This window comes from Pelophylax lessonae, assembly GCF_965119305.1.
Source record: "Pelophylax lessonae genome assembly, chromosome: 8".
Classification (NCBI taxonomy): Eukaryota; Metazoa; Chordata; class Amphibia; order Anura; family Ranidae; genus Pelophylax; species Pelophylax lessonae.
The window spans coordinates 215,157,885-215,180,489 of NC_138775.1; the positions used below are offsets into that span (position 1 = coordinate 215,157,885).

A 22,605-nucleotide genomic window follows, 5' to 3' on the forward strand; every position below is an offset into this window, starting at 1 on the left:
CAGAAGGAAAATGGAGGGCATCAGTTACTCTACATGCCTCTCCCACTGCCCCTCCTTTCATGGTCCTGCTGCCTACCAGATAAAATAACAAAAATAAAAACTACTGACACCAGGGTCGTAAAGGTTGAACCTGTGACTGGGCCCTGGCATTCTGCCACTGTGAGGGGGCCCCAAGATGGCAGGAAGAGGGCCCACTGCAGGACATGTAAAATGGTCTCGCTGTGGGATTATAGTAAAGGGCCTTGCGACAGGAGTAAAGGAATCAGTGGGAAGGGCCCCGGGCCCAGAGGGAAGGGTCCTGGCCAGGGGTCAGTGGGGCCTTTCATTGTTTCCCGCACCGGGGGCCTAAAGGTTCTAGTTAAGCCTCTGCATGGAAGCATAAGTCAATGTTATTTATTCTGCTTTTTATTGATCACCATGTAGAACTATTTTTGTTGCACCATTCATAAATTAGTCCAGTGACTTTGGAACATTGTCCAATATTTATTAATTTATAGCTGTTTGAAATAATGTGTTACAATGTTTTTATTAATTTAAATTATTTTAGAAAACAAATATAGGGTGCCAATTCTGACACTTCGCTCCTACATATACTTTTTTTTGCTAGAAAATTAAGTAGAACCACTAAATATTATGTATTTTTAAGCAGAGGCCCTATAGAATAAAATGGTGGGTGTTGCAATTTTTTATGTCACAAGGTATTTGCGCAGTGGTTTTTCAAATGCAATTTTTTGAAAAAAAAAAAAAAAGCACTTTCATGAATTAAAAAAACAAAACACTAGGGTTAGCACAATTTTTTGCATAATGTAAAAGATGATGTTATGCCGAGTAAATAGATACCTAACATGTCACACTTTAAAATTGCATCTGCCCGTGGAAAAACAGCAAACTACGATGCTAAAATTCTCAATAGGTGACGCTTTACACGCCTTTACAGGTTTCCAGTTTAGAGTTGCACTCACGTGCTCTGGTCTGGTGCTAGAATTATTGCTCTCACTCTACAATACCTCACATGGTGCGATCATCATTTACATATGCTTGCGGGAGTAACATATGTGTTTGCATTAGCGCGTAAGCAGGGTGGGACGGGGATGCTTTAATTTTTTTTTACAAATTTATAATTTTTTTATACATTTTTTTTTTATTAACTTTATTCCTTTCACAAGGGATGAACAACATCCCTTGTGACAGCATGGGCTGTCACCACTGGCTGCATCACTCCTGGGTACTGTGATTGTATGGTAGAGCCTCGAAGAGGTGGCGGCGGCGGCAGCGGGAGGGGGATGAGACCCCCTTCCACCACCTGCAGAGGTTATTGAGTGGCTAATTAGCCAGTCGGATCACTTCTGCATGAAAGAGAATTGCAGGCTCAAAATATACATACCGGAATGATGCCTGTAGGTGCAGACATCCTTTTGGTGTAACCCCTCAAACGGCGAGACGTCCACGGACGTCCTCCCGGCAGGAAGTGGTTAAAGAAGTGATGAGTTCAATCTATTGGCATTAAACTTGAATAACAAGGAACATATGGAAAAAAATGTAAAAACATCATCAGAAATATGATGAGGATGCAATTGAAGACCATGCCCTCCTATAGGAATGCAACTAATATTTAGTTGTCTGGCTGTCATGCTGACCCTTTTCAATTTCCTAGAGTTTACTAAACAATTTTTATGATTAACAATGGAAGAGCCCATATACGCCCGATGTACGTTAAGATTATTCAAAACTCTCAAAATGGAGCTGCATTTGTATTGTACCATTTACAGGGTTTATTTGTTTAGAGTTAGGTTGGCAGAGATCCAAAGATTGAGCCTCCCCCTGGCTACTAGAAGCTCCTGGAGAGTTCTAGAACATAGAAGGTGGAGGGGCAGAGATGAAGCTTGAATATTCATGGGTGAGGTTGGCCAAAAATGTGAAGAGCTAGCCGATAAGTATTCTGGAACCTAGCCATGTGGGAGCAGAGTCCTGGGTCCTGTCTCTTTGAGGGAGAGACCAGAGAGAGGCATAGTGGAAGAGAGAGAGAAGCCTCCCCCTTTCAGCCTCAGCTAGGAGCTAGGCTTAGCTGAGTCACCCTGGGAGCCATTGGGACCTGTCTAGCAGGAGGTCTGTTCAGCAATCATCACATGAACTACAAGATCTTTGCAAGGTACTGAGTGAGTAGCTTTAATTCTACACCCAAAGCCTATAGGAGGAGAAGCAGCCAAGTGCATTACCCAGCTAGCTTAGAACAGCTTAGAGCCATAAAGCCCATACAGCTACCATGCACCTCCTGCTTGGGAATCCTAAAGAGAAGCCAGGTGTCTTAGCATTATTCTACTGAGATAGAGTACCTGTAGGCAGAATTTGGAGATGTGCTCTAACAGTTGGGCTAATGAGATGTCCTACAGGAAAACAGCCCTGGGATCTTTTTCAGCTGTGTGAGACAGTTTTCCTTGTCCTCCATTGCTATTTAACAACAGTTCTGGGCATCCCATACCTTCCCATCCCCATCTACATCCCCATCCCCATCCCCATCCAAGTTTTTCCCTAAAAACAAAAAAACACCCTGAACTCTTTTTTTTGATTACTAATTGAATGCCTGAAATTTCCTGTTGATTTTGCTGTGCTCACAAAAGGGGACCCAAAAATCCAGCGGCTCCCTAGGGGGTATCGCTACAAATGTGTGTTGAAAGACACATTATGTTTTAAAACGTTTCAAATATTTTTGTTGTTTTTTATTTTTATTATATTGTACATTTTAACACTTTGTATATATATATATTTTTTTTACTTAACTTTATTGCACATGAAAGTGGTTGTATCATAAAAGCCCTGAGCCTGCTGCACAAGGAGGTTTTGTAAATGCTTGCTGATTATGATACCCTTCACCTAATTTCTTAAACCTCTGGGCTATTAGCCCAGCAGCATTTTTGAATGGGAGTAAAATCCAGCTAAAATTACAGGCTGGGACAATTAGGGTGGTTAGGTAATACTGAAAAGAGAGACAAGTGACACAATTTTATTGTAAGACAGCTGTTATTTTAAGTGTAAATTTTAACTGTAAGTTTAAAATTCTATGGAGCACTTGGTCTTTTTTCTGCTGTCACTTTTCTCTCTTTTTATGAATCCTACGCAGCACTTTGGATTTATTATTTTATATTCTGTCTGGAATTGTTAAACTTTTATTTGGTTCTTTAAGTAATTTACTTTATCGTTATTTATGCTCCATTACCAGACACCATGGGGGTCCAGACAGTTTCATTTAAAAGCTCCCTGTCAATGAAGAAATGAGTTGTGAAAGAAAGGAGGCAAGAATTCTATTATTACAGCCAGCACACATACATCACACCGTCATTTACATACACCACTCCCTGTCATGTGAAGGATAACTAGCACAACCTGCATGTCTTTTCTACAAGTACCTAAGACTGAGACAATACTGCTGCCGTACGACTCAGGTTTACTTCTTTTTTTAGCGTTCAACATCGCTCTGTACAACTAACAGTCTACAGAATTAAAGATCAGTGACGCAGTATTCCAGGTAAGCCTTTTTCTGTGGTTTCTGTTGTGTTTATTGGTAGCATTCAAACATATTCAGAGGAATATTTTTAGAGATGTAACCGACCTCTTTCAGGAAAATGTATGCAATTAGTACAACTCCTTTCACACAATCGGTAGTATTCATTGAGGTAGACGTAGAGGTAGAGGACAGTGAAGAGAGGTTTGCAGGTGTTAAGGAAGTGATACTGTCGACTCCTGTTTTTTTTTTTTTTGTACATTTTTTTTTATTAATTATTAAATGCCTATTTTCATTGCAGGACAATTTGGTTCCCGGTTATGGTGCTGCCCCATTCACTTACATCGGGGAATTTGACAGGCAGTGCCACCCGTCAAGCTTTGCATGTAGTGTTAAAATTGCCCCACCACGATGCCAATCGTTGCAGCCGTGGCAATGTGTATTCCTCATGGGGCACCATATTTGCTTGTAGGTTGGTGGTCTGGGGAGGAGAAGAGGTAAAAGCTCAGATCAAACAATTGTTTTTATCACCCCCTGACTGCTCCTGTGAAAGGAGCCTAAATGTAACCAGGCACATGACCATTTTAAATGCAGGGGAATTTCTAGCACACTTCCAAAAAGAAAAAAAAAAACAATCAGTTTCAAATACTCAGATTAAAAACAAATGTGTGCAACCCACACCTGTAACTGTAAATACCATTCCTTTTTGCTAGTTTTAAACAGATCAAAGGGGCTGTCATTGTTGCTTGTTTAATTTTGGTACAAACCCACACTAGAAGTCTTCAGCTACCTTGCAAAGACAGGGCCATCTAACCGAATGGGCAAGCTGGGCAGTTACCCAGGGGCTCCACTTGCCTTGAGGGCCCCACCTGCCCAGCGACCCAGCCCCAGCCAAGCATTAGTCCCGATTCCCGTGTGCATCCGACTGCCGAACTTAGCAGGTGGCAAGCGTCTGTCGGCCATGCGCTGCTGTCAGGCGACTTGGGCCGTGGAGGGGGAGCCCACAACTGCAGGAATGCTTGTCCGCCTCTACGGGAACAGGCATACACAGGAAAGTTGAGCCAGACTCCCGTCCGTGTGTTCACCGGACCCAGTCGCCAAACTTGGAAGCTGTCATTAGCCTGGCACTGCTGTACCAATAAATATCGCCTTATCAATAATTTGCATTTTTATTCTCGTGGGTGATTGTGTAGGCAGGGCCCCAGTGCACTGCATTGCCCAGGGCCATTTAAATCTCTTACGATGGCACTGTGCAAGGATGATTGCTGATCTTCTGGTGTGGTGCTATACCTTAAGGCTGGGTTCACACTGTGTGCGGACTGAATTTTTGGCTGAATTCGGACCTGAAATGAAGCCAAAGACACACAGGACCCTTGTGCAATGCGCTCCGCGGCTGCCCTGGAGATGTGTGAACTGGCTCCATTGAGAGCCAGGCACAGTCCCCTTTTATGCCAATTGGATGCGGGGAAACCCAAATTCAATTCGCATCAGTGCCAACCCAACCTCAAAGCAAACAGATGACCAAGGCAAAATACCTTGTTTCCTATGGTTACAGTTCACGCCACATTGTTGTTGTGGCGTTCGCAGAAAAAAAAAAGGTAATGCATGCAGTACTTCTTCAGTGCAGCGGGTTTCAACATAACCACCACATTGCAATTCCACTGCAGTGAATGGAACAATATTAAAAATGTCTCTCGATTTCAGTAAGCTTCTATTACGTAAAATAAAATTTAAAAATTGGAAACCATGTGATGCACCAAGATTGGCACTGTGTCTCCCAACACACACTAGCAGCCGGGTGCTCAGCGCTAGTCGCTGGTGTGATGGAATCCAAAAAGAGGAAGCCTCAAGGTGAGCCTGCTCCTTGTACATTGATATATGTGTGTCCCATAGCTGGGAGAAAAGTTTAAAGTTCAAGACCACGTGTATTAGGCTACATTTACATCTCTGCATCGCGTCAACATGCATTTTTTCAAGTGTTTTTTTTTTTTTTTTGTGTGCGTTTTCATGCTACACGCAACGGACAGTACATTCATTTGAATGGGTTGTCCAACACATGCCAAACAAGCTCCTGCATCTTTTTGGGCATTTGGGCTTCATGCATTTTTTTACCGCGCTTCTTTGCATGCACAAAAATGAGTGCACTTAGATGTAAATTTCGTCTTAGAGGTGCACTGATGTGGCAAAATGGCACCCACAAATGTATGCAAAAAAAACCCTCTGTTTGTAACCTGAGTACAGTAAAACCTTGGATTGAGAGTAACTTGGTTTGAGAGCGTTTTGCAACACTAGCAACTTTTTTAAATACATTTTGACTTGATAAAAAAGCGATGTCTTGATATACAAGTAGTGTCATGTCACAGCTGAGTACAAAAAAAAAAGAGAAGAGAGGCGCCTCTAAGTGTAGCAATATGGTTACATTTAATGAAGGTACAACATTTAGCAACTCACATGGTTGATGATTAAAAGAGACACATCTAAGTATGCAGGCATCCGGGGTAAAACTGTCCACATGGACCGTCCTCCGCACCGCCATCAACTTCATCCCTTCAGTGTTGCGCTCCACTAGAGCTTCAAGCCTCGCTTTCAGATCGCTCCACTGCAGGGTAGTCTTCTCGGTCACGATTGCAGACTGACAGTGGTGAGAGCCATTTTATGGTTACACAATCTGTAGCATTGCTATAATCTTTTTATATGGACTATAAACTGAAGGACTTATGAATTAATGGTTGTGGAATGAATCATCTGAGTTTCCATGATTTCTTATCAGGAAATTCGCTTTGATATAAGAGTGCTTTGGATTACAAGCATGTTTCCGGAATGAATTATGCTCACAATCCAAGGTTTTTCTGTAGCTGAAACATATTAGCATTGTTTTGTATTCTGTCCGGCCCATATGCACGTTTCCTTTTTTGTTAGTTTCAAACCGATCAAAACTGCTGCCGTTGTTTCTTTTTTAGTTCTAAATAAAAATATGGCATCTCTGTGCTATGGGCTGAGCTTGCCACCTAATATTTTTAAAAAAAGTATCACTATACTTTAAGGGCTCTTTCACATGGCCGCTCCGTGTGAAAGCTCCGCTGCGGGACTTTATTTTTTTCACGGAGCGGATGACATTTGTGTCATCCGCTCCGTATGTCCGCATATCATCCCATCCGTTTGCAGGAGAGTATGCGGACATAATGTAAGTCTATGGGCATTGCGGATGTCAGCGGGTGACACCGCTGACATCCGATTTTCCTTCCTTTCCGTTTTTTGAATGGATTAAAAAATAGGGTTCTGTTCCGTTCCAAAAAATGGAACAGAACTGAAAGGAAGAAAATCGGATGTCAGCGGATAGTATTCTGCTGACATCCGCAATGCCATTGACTTACATTATGTCCGCAAATCATCCGCAAAAAAATAGGATGATTTGCGGCACACGGAGCGGCCGTGTGAAAGAGCCCTAAGATATGTAAATGATAAATAGTACAGCACTACCCTTATATTGTATTAAAACATAACAAGTGCTCCTCCATGAATTAAAAACACAACCAGTAAGGCAAATATAACAAGTAAGTGATCAAATGATAATACTACTGTATGTGATTACAAGACAATGAATACATAATCACATATTATTATCATTTTATCATTTGTTATATTTGCCTTATTGGTTGTGTATTTAATTCATGGAGGAGCACTTGTTATGTTTTATTACAATATAGGGGTAGCACTTTACCATTTATCATTCACAAGTTTTAGTTTATGTGGGAACACATATAGGTGCATAGCGGCTGACCCCACAAATTACATATACACTTTTTTTTCTTGCACATAGTAGCGCAGGGGATCAGGCACTTTTATAATTTGGGATACACAATATATTACCCAAAGTATTGGGACGCCTGACTTTACACACACATAAACTTTAACGGCATCCCAGTCTTATTCTGTAGCGTTCAATATTTTGTTGGCCCACTCTGCAGCTATAACAGCTTCAACTCTTCTGAGAAGGCTGTCCACAAGGTTTAGGAGTGTGTCGATGGGAACGTTTGACCATTCTTCCAGAAGCGCATTTGTAAGGTCAGGCACTGATGTAGATGAGAAGGCCTGGCTCGCAGTCTCCACTTTAATTCATGCCAAATGTGTTTTATCGGGTTAAAGGCAGGCCAATCAAGTTCCTCCACCACAAACCCACTCATCCATGTCTTTATGGACCTTGCTTTGTGCAATGGTCCAAATCATTTAGTGGAAGGGGGATTATGGTGTGGGGTTGTTTTTCAGCGGTTGGGCTTGGCCCCTTAGGTCCAGTGAAGGGAACTCTTAGGGCGTCAGCAAACCAAGGCATTTTGGACAATTTCATGCTCCCAACTTTGTGGGAACAGTGTGGGGATGACCCCTTCCTGTTTAAACATGACTGTGCACCAGTGCACAAAGCAAGGTCCATTTTAGGTTTACGGTGGAGGAACTTAACTGGGCTGCACAGAGTCCTGACCTCAACCTGATAGAACGCCTTTGGGATAAATAATAGTGGAGAATGCGACTCATGCCTTCTCGTCTACATCAGTGCCTGACCTCGCAAATGCACTTCTGGAAGAATGGTAAAACATTCCCATAGACACACTCCTAAACCTTGTGGACAGCCTTCCTAGAAGAGTTGAAGCTGTATAGCTGCAAAGGGTGGGTCGACTCAATACTGAACCCTACGGACTAAGACTGGGATGCCATTAAATATCATGTGCGTGTAAAGGCAGACGTCCCAATACTGTTGGTAATATAGTGTAAATTATACTGATGTCAGAGAGACATTTTCCAGTTCATGTTTGCCTTGAGGTCATCATACACATCACTATTTTTGGACAATCAACTGTGGATTTTGTCAAAAAGGTGTAAAATACAGACGTTTAAATTATTCAATCTATACCAATTCAGGTAGGCCCTGAACACCACATAAGTAGTTGTCTGTAGTTAAAATTTCCTCTACCTAATTGGGCTTTTAAAATTAATGTAGGTTTTTGTTGACATTCACCTTGAAGGAAACATTAACTGTGCTAAATGAATAGCCTTTGGTCCTTTAGTAGATCAAGCCAAATGTGTTCATAGATCTAGGGGTCCACCCTCTTTTGCTGGTCTTCTAATGCACCCCTGTAGACATATTAAATCAGAGTGTGCCAAGCAGAGAGGATGGAATGTACAAATGGGCCTCTATGATATGGGAACACCTATGATTAACTAATAGGTAAACGGGGCTGCACATTTTTGGGCTAAAAGGGTGAAGTAGTCACCTGAAGTGCTCAGGGATGTATGGCCCAGGTTTTTGTTTGTTAATGACTCTCAGGATAAATGGTAATTCACATTAGCTGGCATGAAATCAGTGACAGCTCACAGCCCCAGCAGCACATCACAGCCCTTTATGCTGGTCCTGACCATACGCTGCAGTACAATTCTCTGCTAGTCGAAGTACCCAGAATAATTAGACACTGTACTTTTTCAGCATATAGTTCTTTTAGTCGTTTTACCTCAAAGTCTTGAAGCAGTCACTACCCAAGATTTGTGCAGTGGTCCAGAAGTATCCTAGATCAGGGACGTGCAGTCAGGGGAGGCAGGTGAGGCTGATCATTAAAAAAAATCCCCAAAAACTCTGTTCTGGGGTCACAGAGACCCCAAATTTGGGGGGTATGTACCTACTCCACCACTGGTCAAATGTTGGGGCTCCTAGCACCTTTGGTTCTGGAGATACGGGGCTCCTTGTGCAGCCTGTCAGAAGCTACATACAGCGCGGCCAGTTTAAATAAAAGTTGGCCCACACTGTTTGCAGCAGACTGAGAGGATGAGCTGACAGTGCCTCTGACTTTACTCAATGGAAAGCTTGGAGCCGTGAACCAATGGTAAAGCACCATTGGTCCAAGCTGTCCAATAAAAAATGCTGCAGTGGAGGCTCGCCTCTCACTGCAGTGCCATAGAAGGGGGCATGTGTCTAAAATACAAATGCTCCCTTCCAGCCCAGCCCTCTTAACTACAAGGAAAAAACATGGGTTTATGGGTATAAGGTTTACCCATAATCCCATGTTTTTCTCATAGCTAAGAGGGAGAATCTGCTGCTGCTGAAAAGGTACTTTTTTAATTAAGCAAAATAATATATTATTCTATATGTCATAACAGGGTTTCTCAACCAGTGTGCCGCGGCACACAGGTGTGCCATGAAGAGTCCCCAGGTGTGCCGCGGCAAAATGAACCCAATTTGCAGCAATCCTATTAAAACAAAGTTTTACTTGCAGCAATCTTATAAGAAAAACAGTCTTCCATTTGATTATGGCAGAAGGGACGGGTAAATTCCCTTTCCGCTGGCACATGTGCTCTGGAAGCTGCGCAGGCCTCGCGACCGCGTTGTGCCAACCAATGACGCCATCGGTTGCTATGGGAGGATCGGCAAGTGCTTGCTGGGAGTTGAAAGCCGCGGGTCCCGGGAGCTGCTGCTGGCGCGCTTTTCCAGTTCCAGCAGAGAAGAGGAATAACAGGCGGCTCTTCAGTGACTCTGGCTTCGTGAGTTATGAAATTACATGAGAATTACATGGATGGACTGTCATTAACCACTTAAGCCCCGGAAGATTTTACCCCCTTCCTGACCAGGGCCTATTTTGCGATTCGGCACTGCATGACTTTAACAGACAATTGCGCGGTCGTGCGACGCTGTACCTAAACGAATTTGACGTCCTTTTTTTCCCACAAACAGAGCTTTCTTTTGGTGGTATTTGATCACCTGTGTGATTTTTTGATCATGCGCTATAAACAAAAAAATAGCGTAAATTTTGCAAAAATAACAATATTTTTCACATTTTTTTTATATGAAATTCCCCAAAAAAATGTAAAAATCAAAATGTTTTAACATTTTAGGCCAATTTGTTTTATGCTACATATTTTTGGTAAAAAAAAATCGCAAAAAGCGTAGTTTGATTGGTTTGCTCAAAAGTTATTGCGTTTACTAACTAAGGGAAAGATTTTTGTCGTTTTTTTTTTTAACGCTTAATGGCGGCGATCTGCGATTTTTTTGCGGGACTGCGACATTGCGGCGGACAGATCGGACCCTTGACTGACATTTTTGACACTTTTGGGGTTACCAGTGACATTACTACAGTAATCAGTGCTATACATATGCACTGTTACTGTAAAATGACACTGGCAGTGAAGGGGTTAACTTTTTTATAGAGGGAGGGGTTGTGTGTGTCCCTAGGGGCGTGTTTCTAACTGTGATTGGCTGTGGTAGAACCGTATGATCACTACTCTTACACAGGGGAGAATGACAGGCGAACATCGGGTCCATCGGGCACACGCGCCGGGGGGTCCGTGACCGACAGGGAGCGGGAGCGCGCCTCCGGCTCCCCAGAGCCTCACAGGCTAGTGACGTTTGCCTGTGAGGGGCTGACCGCCGCAGTATATGTACTTGCGGCGGTCGGCAAGTGGTTAACTTTACCTGTTATTGCTTTCACCAATTTTTTTTTTTTTAGGTAATATAAATATTCATGGGTTTTAAATACTGTATTATTGATAATGGAAACTGCACTTCTTTTTTATGTCTTTTTCCGCTTGCACATCTGCTGTTTGGTCGCAGTGCAGGTGCAAGCGGAATACAACATAAAAAAAAGAATTGCAGTTTCCATTAACAATAATACATAGTTTAAAACCCACATACCTTATGTATATTTATATTACATTAAAAAAATAAAAATAAATTAGTGATTACTTTTAAAAGCAAAAAAAAAAAAAGCAATCACCAATTATTATTATTATTTTTTTTTTTAATGTAATATAAGATATGGGGGTTTTAAATGCTGCATTATTGATAATGGAAACTGCACTTCTTTTTTTATATTGTATTCTGCTTGCACATCATACAACATAAAAAAGAAGTGCAGTTTCCATTATCAATAATACAGTATTTAAAACCCACATATCTTATGTATATTTATATTACATAAAAATTGGTGATTGCTTTTTTTTTTTTTTTTGCTTTTAAAAGTAAAAGGAGAGATTTGGGGGTCTTTTTGGCTCAAGTATCTCATTTACGTAAGTAACAATTAAAATTTTTCGACATGTTTGGTTGGTGTGCCTTGAGATTTTGCCAGTTTGTAAAGGGTGCCTTGGTTGAAAAAAGGTTGAAAAACACTGTGTTATAACATAATCATTTATTATGTATCTATTTACTGTGAAATTACTGGTTTGAAGCTATAACTTCAAACGTCAGTACTTCGTCCGTTAAGCCACCTGCTTGAGTACAGTTTTTTTTAAATATAGTAAATTACCTTAAAAACAATATATAATAATTATTTGTATATTACTTACTTATGGTAATTAATCACTTGCCACCCAGACCAATTCTAAACTCCCAAACATTATATATGTAGCAGGTTTTCTAGGCCTTGAGCCTAAGGTGGGACTGCCATTGTTACCGGTAAAACCCTCAGCACATTTGAGCTGTGAACCCAGGTGTGAGAACTGAGACAAGGACCAGTTCGGCATCTTTGTTTGTTTGTTTTATTGTATTTAGGGGAGGGGAGAAGGGAATGAGTGGGATACTCCTCTGGCTCAACTAGGTACAATTTTGTGACTCTTCTAGAACAATGCCTGTTAGCGCTGTCTTGATGCCAGCCGACGCTAGCCAACGCTTCCTGACGCTTGAATATACTGTATCACTGAAAACTGTGCTGGAACCTCGACTCTAATTCAGAAGATCCAGGACTGTAGAATACTTGACTTCTGACACTGCTTTGCTCAAGAGTCACTGAGTACCTCCCTCCAGCCCTGTACTAGCTTGAGGTAGCTCTTTGTAAATTCCTGTGCTGCAACTCTCAACCTGTACACTCCACACTGTACACTGACTCTTCAGGGCCCAAACTGCAGGCGCCCCCTTTAGCACTTTCAGGGTCCTCAACCTAGGTACCCCCTCTAACACTTCAGGGTCCTCCGAAGAAGCACCCCCTTTACAGCTAGCTGACTCTTGGATCCCAGAACCTTCTCCGGAGTGGTCCCCTCTGACACTAGGTAGACCCCCAGGGGCAATCCGCAGTACTCAAGACCTGTGTAGGCTTTCCTGGGACTGGACCCCTCTCTCTCTCCGCTGGTTCTCGGCACACCGGATCCCCTTCAGCTCAACTCAGCACTCTCTGGATTCTCAGGCAGCATCTGCTTCCTCTGACAGGAGGAGAGACAGCCGTACTCTCCCTCCTGGGACTCTGCTTCCCGCCAAAGACCATGAGTCATGCGCTCCCCTCAAACTTATACCCACTCCCAGAATCCTTTGCGGCAGCATCTGCCTTCTGGGGTAGTTACAAGCCTGAATGTGTCCCTGATAGGGTTTCCTCCACTGCCCAATGAGAAACCTCTTACAGAGCCAGTGGGGAGACTCCCCCCTCAGCAGACACACCTGAAAGCCATGGCACCCTAACCAAAAATAAATCATGGCCCTGCTGTTAGGCAGACAAGGCCCACTATGCATTTACCTAGCACCTACCTGTAGGGTGCTACATATATATATATATATATATATATATTTACTGTTTCACTGTTTTACCATTTGTTTTAAATTCTCCTGCATTTCACCTTTTGGCTCCTTTCACACGGCCGCTCCATGTGAAAGGTCCGCTGCGGGACTTTTTTTTTTTTTTTACCACGGAGCGGATGACATTTCTGTCATCCGCTCCGTGTGCCCGCATATCATCCCATCCGTTTGCGGATGATATGCGGACATAATGTATGTCTATGGCACTGCGGATGTCAGCGGATGACACCGCTGACATCCGATTTTCCTTCCTTTCCGTGTTTTACACGGAAGAAAAAATGGGTTCTGTTCCATTTGTAAAAACGGAACAGAACTGAATGGAGGAAAATCGGGTGTCAGCGGGTGGTATTCCGCTGACACCCGCAGTGCCATTCACTTACATTATGTCCGCAAATCACCCGCAAACGGATTGGATGATTTGCGGACACACGGAGCGGCCGTGTGAAAGGAGCCTTAAGTAAATAGCCCTGAACCCTTCACTGTTTACTTGTTTATTACTGAATATTACTGTTATATTTCTGGCTTCAGAAATATAATGTTTTATTTTTTCTACATTCTTTATTGTCATCTTTGCTACTTATATTGTTTCCAGCATCAACAAAAAGGGTGACTGAAAAACATCTTAAAGGGACAGCGTTTGTAAACATTTTTGTTAAATGAGTATAACTAGTATAACTAGTAGAACTAGTAAAACTGCAATCGTCTACATAATGAGAATCTAATACGTAACTTGTGAATATGTAACCTGTGTGTATCTGGCTCTGATACTAGCCAGTGCCTCACCAGCCACTGACCTCACCGCATGTCCCTGCCCTAGATGTGTTTTCTTTGATACATTAAAGTCTATCATGCCATAGGTTATACAGTTCAAAAATTAGGGAGATAGGGGGCTGCCAAGGAAATTGGTAAATATGTGCAAAAACTGTAGCAAACCTCCCCCCCCCCCACCCACACACTTTCCTACAGCGAAGGGCTTTTGATAGCTGTGACTGGCAACACCAATTCTTGCTCCACTGATTGCATTTAACCACTTGCCGACCGCCGCACGACTATCTACGTCGGCGGTCAGCCCCTCACAGGCAAACTAACGTAGGGCTACGTTGCTTGCTTGTGAGGGTCTAGGGAGCGAGCGCGCGCCACCGGAGGCGCGCTCCCGCTCCCGCGTGGTCACGGACCCCCCTGCGCGTGTAACCAGCGGACCCGATGTCCGCCGGCCACTCGGCGATCGGCGGGGGAGAGGGAGAATGTCAGGCAGGTTGTGTAAACAAGCGACCTGTCATTCTCCTCGCTGTAAAGACACTGATCACATGGATCTACTATGTAGATCCGTTGATCAGTGTCCTTACAGCTCAAGCCACAGCCAATCACAGTAGAAAGCACGCCCCTAGGGACACACACAGCCCCTCCCTCCCAAATAAAGTTAACCCCTTCACTACCAGTGTATTTTTACAGTAACAGTGCATATATATAGCACTGATTACTGTAGAAATGTCACTGGTAACCCCAAAAGTGTCAAAAATGTCAGTCAAGGGTCCGATCTGTCCGCCTCAATGTCGCAGTACCGCAAAAAAAATCGCAGATCGCCGCCATTACGCGTTAAAAAAAAAACAACAAAAATGACAAAAATCTTTCCCTTTGTTAGTAAACGCGATAACTTTTGCGCAAACCAATCAAAATACGCTTTTTGCGATTTTTTTTACCAAACATAGGTAGCATAAAACAAATTGGCCGAAAATGTTAAAAAATTTTGATTTTTACATTTTTTTGGGGGGGAATTTCATATAAAAAAATGTGAAAAATATTGCTATTTTTGCAAAATTGACGCTCTTTTTTTGTTTATAGCGCGTGATCAAAAAATCGCACAGGGGATCAAATACCACCAAAAGAAAGCTCTGTTTGTGGGAAAAAAAGGACGCCAAATTCGTTTAGGTACAGCGTCGCACGACCGCGCAATTGTCCGTTAAAGTCACGCAGTGCCGAATCGCAAAGTACCCCCTGGTCGGAATGGGGGTAAAATCTTCCGGGGCTTAAGTGGTTAAAGAGTGGCTCTGCTTTTGTTGAGAAATGACATTCCCCTCGGGGTGATCAATGTACATTGCAAACTTTGTTGCAGAGTCCTTTTTGTTATTCTAAAGAAATAGTTTGTTTGTCTGTGTCCATTGTGGAAAATGAATGTTCATGGGAATGATTTTTGTAATCAATCAGCTGCTGCACCTGCAGGGCTATAATGAGGAAAACTGCACAGTCTGCATCCCTTTAGCAGTGATTTCCCTTTATTAGAATCTCACCAAAACTGAAATTTTTGTTGCAGAGGATGATCAAAATCTGATTTGTATCTTAGTGCAGACTTCTGGGAAAATCAGTAAGCCAATCACACTAGAAGAAAATGACATTTCTGGGGGTGTTCTGTACACCAACTGTCTACAGAATGTCTCAAGGTTGCCATATTGCATTGCATTTACAGAAAATAAAGTGCTTCAGATTAAAAAGGAAAGGTAATTTTTAATAAACTTTCGGTTATAATATGACTTGTGTCTCAATTGTATATGCTTTATTATTTTTTCTTTATTTGCTATTTTTGATCCCACAAAACTGAAGTTACCCTTTAATGTTGTTATTACCACAATCTTACCAAAATTCGATGTGATCCTGTTGTTTTCCAATATTTTTCCGGCTAGGCTTATTATAAGTCTGCAGGCAGCACAGTGACTAAGTGGTTAGAACTTCTGCCCAGCAGCACTAGGGTCATTAGTTCTAATCCCAACGACTACCTACATTGACTTTACATATTCTCCCTGTGCTTTGGGGATTTCCTCCCATACTCAAAAAACATGCTTGTAGGCTAATTGGCCCCAGTATGTGTTTATATAAATGTGAGTTCAGGACTTTAGATTGTAAGCTCCTTGGGGCCAGGGACTGATGTAACTTTACAAAATATACAGTATGTAAATCACTGTGTAAATTGACAGTGATCTATATAAGTACCTGTATTAAATAAGTTGACATTTTTGTTTATTTTTGCAATCAAATACTGTAAGCAGTCAGGATATCCCATTTTATATTTCACTGTGATATATACAGTCAGGTCCATAAATATTGGGACATCAACACAATTCTAATCTTTTTGGCTCTATTCACCACCACAATGGATTTGAAATGAAACAAACAAGATGTGCTTTAACTGCAGACTTTCAACTTTAATTTGAGGGTATTTACATCCAAATCAGGTGAAAGGTGTAGGAATTACAACAGTTTGTATATGTGCCTCCCACTTTTTAAGGGACCAAAAGTAATGGGACAATTGGCTGCTCAGCTGTTCCATGGCCAGGTGTGTGTTATTCCCTCATTATCCCATTTACAAGGTGCAGATAAAAGGTCCAGAGTTCATTTCAAGTGTGCTATTTGCATTTGGAATCTGTTGCTATCAACTCTCAATATGAGATCCAAAGAGCTTTCACTATCAGTGAAGCAAGCCATCATTAGGCTGAAAAAACAAAAACCCATCAGAGAGATAGCAAAAACATTAGGTGTGGCCAAATCAACTGTTTGGAACATCCTTAAAAAGGAAAAAACGCACCGGGGAGCTCAACAACACCAAAAGACATGGAAGACCACGGAAAACAACTGTGGTGGATGACCGAAGAATTCTTTCCCTGGTGAAGAAAACACCCTTCACAACAGTTGACCAGATCAAGAACACTCTCCAGGATGTAGGTGTATGTGTGTCAAAGTCCACAATCAAAAGAAGACTTCACCAGAGTGAATACAGAGGGTTCACCACAAGATGTAAACCATTGGTGAGCCTCAAAAACAGGAAGGCCAGATTAGAGTTTCCCAAACAATGTCTAAAAAAGCCTTCACAGTTCTGGAACAACATCCTATGGACAGATGAGACCAAAATCAACTTGTACCAGAGTGATGGGAAGAGAAGAGTATGGAGAAGGAAAGGAACTGCTCATGATCCAAAGCATACTACCTCATCAGTGAAGCATGGTGGTGGTAGTGTCATGGTGTGGGCATGTATGGCTGCCAATGGAACTGGTTCTCTTGTATTTATTGATGATGTGACTGCTGATAAAAGCAGCAGGATAAATTCTGAAGTGTTTCGGGCAATATTATCTGCTCATATTCAGCTAAATGCTTCAGAACTCATTGGACGGCGCTTCACAGTGCAGATGGACAATGACCCGAAGCATACTGCGAAAGCAACCAAAGAGTTTAAGGGAAAGAAGTGGAATGTTATGCAATGGCCAAGTCAATCACCTGACCTGAATCCGATTGAGCATGCATTTCACTTGCTAAAGACAAAACTGAAGGGAAAATGCCCCAAGAACAAGCAGGAACTGAAGACAGTTGCAGTAGTGGCCTGGCAGAGCATCGCCAGGGATGAAACCCAGCGTCTGGTGATGTCTATGCGTTCCAGACTTCAGGCTGTAATTGACTGCAAAGGATTTGCAACCAAGTATTAAAAAGTGAAAGTTTGATTTATGATTGTTAATTTGTCCCATTACTTTTGGTCCCTTAAAAAGTGGGAGGCACATATACAAACTGTTGTAATTCCTATACTGTTCACCTGATTTGGATGTAAATACCCTCAAATTAAAGCTGAAAGTCTGCAGTTAAAGCACATCTTGTTTGTTTCATTTCAAATCCTTTGTGGTGGTGTATAGAGCCAAAAAGATTAGAAATGTGTTCATGTCCCAATATTTATGGACCTGACTGTATAAGTTCATATAGTGAACTTAGTGTTGAGTTGTTCACTTTAAGGTCAACACAGAGGACAAAGTGGCACTCTTTACGTCTAGAGCAGGGATTCCCAAACTACGGCCCTCCAGTTGTTCAGGAACTACAATTCCCATCATGCCTAGTCATGTATGTGAATGTCAGAGTTTTATAATGCCTCATGGGATCTGTAGTTCTGCAACCTCTGCAGGGTGTAGTTTGGGAAACCCTGGTCTAGAGGAAAACAGATTTTGTATACAAATATGGAAAGGTTTCTTCACCGTAAGAGCTGTGAAAATGTGGAATAGACTCCCTCCAGAGGTGGTTCTGGCTAGCTCACTAGATTGCTTTAACCACTTTACCACCGGAGGATTTTGCTGTCTTACATCCAGGCCACTTTTTGCGATTCGGCGCTGTGCGACTTTAACTGACAATTGCGCGGTCGTGCAACGCTGTATCCAAACAAAATTTACGTCCTTTTTTTCCCACAAACAGAGCTTTCTTTTGGTGGTATTTGATCACCTGCGCGATTTTTACTTTTTGCGCTATTAACAAAAAAATTGCGTTTATTTTGAAAAAATAACAATATTTTTAACATTTTTTTATATGAAATTCCCCCCCCAAAAAAATTTAAAAATCAATTTTTTTTTTAATTTTTGGCCAATTTGTTTTCTGCTACCTATGTTTGGTAAAAAAATCACAATAAGCATATTTTGATTGGTTTGCACAAAAGTTATTGCGTTTACTAACTAAGGGAAAGATTTCTGTCATTTTTGGTGTTTTTTTTTTTTTTAACGAGTAATGGCAGCGATCTGCGATTTTTTTTGCGGGACTGCGACATTGCGGCAGACAGATCGGACCCTTGACTGACATTTTTGACACTTTTGGGGGTACCAGTGACATTACTACAGTAATCAGTGCTATAAATATGCACTGTTACTGTAAAAATGACACTGGCAGGGAAGGGGTTAATTTTATTGGAGAGGGAGGGGTTAATGTATGCCTGGTGCTTACTGATGTGTGTGGGGGGAGGTGACTGAGTGACACAAGGACAGATCGCATGTTCAGCTATGCTGAACCATGCTATCTGACCCTGCCTGTCACTTAGGAGATCCGCCCGCTCTGTTTACACAAGCGGGCGGATCTCCAAACTCGATTCCCTGACGATTGGGGAAGAGCAGCGGCGATCGCCGCCGCTCCTCCCCTGGCCCGACTCCCGCTGTGACTGAAAACAGCGGGAGCGCGCCTACAGGGGGAGGAGTCCAGCGACGTAGGTCTACGTCGCTGGACGGGATCGTGCCACATTGCCGCAGTAGTGTCAATGTGGGCGGTCGTAAAGTGGTTAAAAAAAGGCCTGGATTCTTTCCTAGGTGTACATAATATAAGTGGGTACTAAAACTTTTTTAGGTAAAGTTGATCCAGGAATATCCGATTGCTTCTCGGGGGATCAGGAAGGAATTTTTTTTCCCCTGCTGTATAAAATTGGATCATGCTTTGCTGGGGTTTTTTCGCCTTCCTCTGGATCAACTGCAGGCATAGGATTGTGTATATGGGATTGTATGGTTGGGTTTTCAATACTGTTTGCTTTTTTTTTTGTTGGTTGAACCTGATGGACTTGTGTCTTTTTTCAACCTGACTAACTATGTAACTATGTGATGCTATGTTGATGCCAATTAAGTTAAGGGTCCATTCACACTAGCGCGACTTGTCAGGCCACTTGGTCGCCTGACAAGTCGCGGTCGGTCGCTCGCCATTGAATAGTACAGGACCCATTCTAATAGGAGCGACACAAGTCGCTCCGACTTAGAAAAAGGGTCCTGTACTACTTTGGGGCGACCTGGAGGCGAATTGCATTGACTTCACTTTACAGGTCGCCCCACAAAATCCTGTTGCAGCAGTGTGAATGGGCTGTAACTGCATAACGTCCCCAGCTGACACAGAAATCAATTACATTGTTTAAAACCTGTTATCAAATATTGATGTGTGTATTATGAAGTCTTTGGGTGTATTTAAAAGAAAAAAAAAATAATTCATCCTCTCAAACTTCATGTACATTCTATATTTTTTTAACATAGGGAAAATTGAATATTGTTAGGCTATTTTTTCTCCAGTTCTCCAGTATTTTTTCTACAGTTTTTTTAAAAAGTAAAATGCATTAGTAAAAAAAAAATGTATTATGACCGGCAGATGCAACCGACAACCATAGTAAATATGCATTTATTTACTATGAACATCAGCTCTATCTAATGGTCGTAAAACAGTATTTTTCTGATTTACTGTATAATTGATTAAAGTGATTGTAAAGTCTTCTTAAAAAAAAAAAAAAAAAAATATGTTATACTTACCTACTCTGTGCAGTTGGTTTTGCACAGAGCAGCCCGGATCCTCCTCTTCTCGGGTCCCTCGTTGCTGCTTCTGGCCACTCCCTCCTGTCGAGTGCCCCCACAGCAAGCAGCTTGCTATGGGGGCACCCGAGCCGAGCTGCAGCTCATTGTGTCCATTCAGACACAGAGCTTCTGTTTGGCTCGACCCCCTTTCTCTCTCCTGATTGACAGCAATGGGAGCCAGCCAATCAGGAGGAAGAGTCCCCGGCGGAGAAGGACCTCAGGTAAGTATTAGGGGGGCTGTGGGAGGCTGCTACACCCAGAAGGTTTTTTTATCTTAATGCAAACAATGCACAAAGATAAAAAAACATTCTGACTTTATAACTCCTTTATTTGACCTTAAGGCCCCTTTCCCACGGGTGATCCGATCCGATCCGCCTGTAAGTTTTTCACCTGTTCGGATGCTCCATGCATCCCTATGGGGCAGCAGGTGTCAGCGGAGACATCTCTATCTGCTATCTGATCCTTGTCTGTGAAATCCGGATGGATGGAAACCCTATTTTCCATCCGTCTTGAGGATCGGATCGGATTGGATCGGATGAGAACGGACAGGTGGTCCGTTCTTATCTGATCTCCCCATAGAGGACAGAGTGGAGACGGAGCGGTCATCCGCTTGCTCAGCAGGGATCGACGGATCGATCCACCGCTGAGCAGAATGGACTGTGAAAGGGGCCAAAGAGAGAAAATAACCTAATACCATCTTTTTTGCCCCAATATACACAGATCCAACATGCAGTTTTATGGGATGAATAGCTCTACATTTTATTTTTTTTAAATGCACCCCTGATTTTTTTTGTTTTTTTCACAATAGATCTTCATTAAAAGTAAGTAAAAGTATTACATTATATATGGCAATATAGAACTTGTTATACAAACGCAAACAATAACAGCATATATAATGAGTTCCATAAATCATGTTACATCATATCCATTTAAATAATGAGAAAACAATACCTGTTATAATTCATGTCAATTGCCATATCTATTAAAGCTGTCAAGATCGAGTCGGATCAGTTGACCAACCAACTTAAAGCGGTAGTATACTCATTTCTGGTACTTTACAGAATTTAAATCATATCTGTGCATATTAAATATCTAACCTCGTCCTTTGCCACTCACTTTTGCCGTTCTCTTGATATTTCTGTAGTACTTGCGAATGACGTCACCCGCGCATGCTCTGTGTACCCTGATTTTCCGGCAAGCTAATGCTGCTGCCGGTGTTCCGTGAGAATTACCTACCCGTGAGAAAAACCTACCCTCGTCACTTCCGGTGCACGGCAGTGTGTGTAACGCGGCGGTTACATTAAAACAGCTGTGCTGCAACATGAGTCATCTCCGCTCCTGTCCCTGTCACTTCCCTGATCTCGGCTAGTAAATATAAAAGCGGCGGCGGGTGTATGAAAAGATAAATCACGGAGTCGAGAGCCGCTTTTATATTTACTAGCCAAGATCAGGGAAGTGACAGGGACAGGAGCGGAGAGGACTCATATTGCAGCACAGCTGTTTTAATGTAACCGCCGCGTGGGTAGGTTTTTTTCACGGAACACCATGATCATTTCATACTAGTGCGCATGCGCACTAGTCAGCTCCTCAGCTGTTCCATTACGTATCCGGTGCTGTGAGCATGCGCACTGCTGCGCTGCTCAGCTGTTCCTGGCAGGAAGTGACGAGGGTAGGTTTTTCTCACGGGGTAGGTAATTCTCACGGAACACCGGAATAATGCAGGGTCTATGCCCGGGCTGCGTCATTTCCTTTGCTGGACGTCAGCCCCGTGCTCACGCGAAACTCCAACCGTCCCCATTCAGAAAATCCTCCACTACCCCACTAGTGCGCATGCGCGGGATTTCCGAACACTACACACAATGAGGGCGGAAATACTGCACAGATCAGGAGACAGAAACCACAGCAAGGATGGCGGCGCTAAACAAGAGAAAAAACCCACCAGAATGGAACAAATAGCAGATGTACGGAACATTTTTATTATATTATTTACAGGCTATTTGATTTATAATGACATATTACAGGCTTAGAGTTGAGTTGGAGAGAAATAAGGGCTGAGTATACTACCACTTTAAAGACTTCTGGCATTTAGCCATTTTTACTTGAAAGTACCTTATTAAAGTATGTTGTAACTATTTGATTTCCTGTTGTAAAAAGTATCTGAGGATTGTTATCTATAAATAGCATTTTGAATTCTATGTATTTTCAGGAGGACATGGGAAACACATTTCTGCTGCTCTTTTATGTTGCTGGATGTCTGGTTGCTGTATTTGGGTATCCAGGAGGACAAATAAGTGCTTCGTGTGACACCATGCTTCCAGTACATGGGAATGCTGGTCCCCAATCATCATCAGCCCCTTATGCCATCACAGTATCTAATACCACATTCACGCCTGGTGATACTATAACAGGTAATGGCTTTAATAGTAAAATTGCATGAAAAACTGTCCGTAGAAAAGTCC

General features: G+C 42.4%; 1 protein-coding gene across 1 annotated transcript in view; it reads left to right on the forward strand.

Moving 5' to 3' along the window:
* Positions 1-3,366: 3,366 nt before the first annotated feature.
* LOC309561256 (putative ferric-chelate reductase 1) overlaps positions 3,367-22,605 on the forward strand; it is a 118,920-nt gene continuing 99,681 nt past the window's right edge. Inside the window, exons 1-2 of the mRNA XM_082265056.1 lie at positions 3,367-3,523; positions 22,353-22,554. Coding sequence (XP_082121182.1) covers positions 22,359-22,554 — 196 coding nt within the window. The 5' untranslated portion in view covers positions 3,367-3,523; positions 22,353-22,358. The remainder of the gene's footprint in view (positions 3,524-22,352; positions 22,555-22,605) is intronic.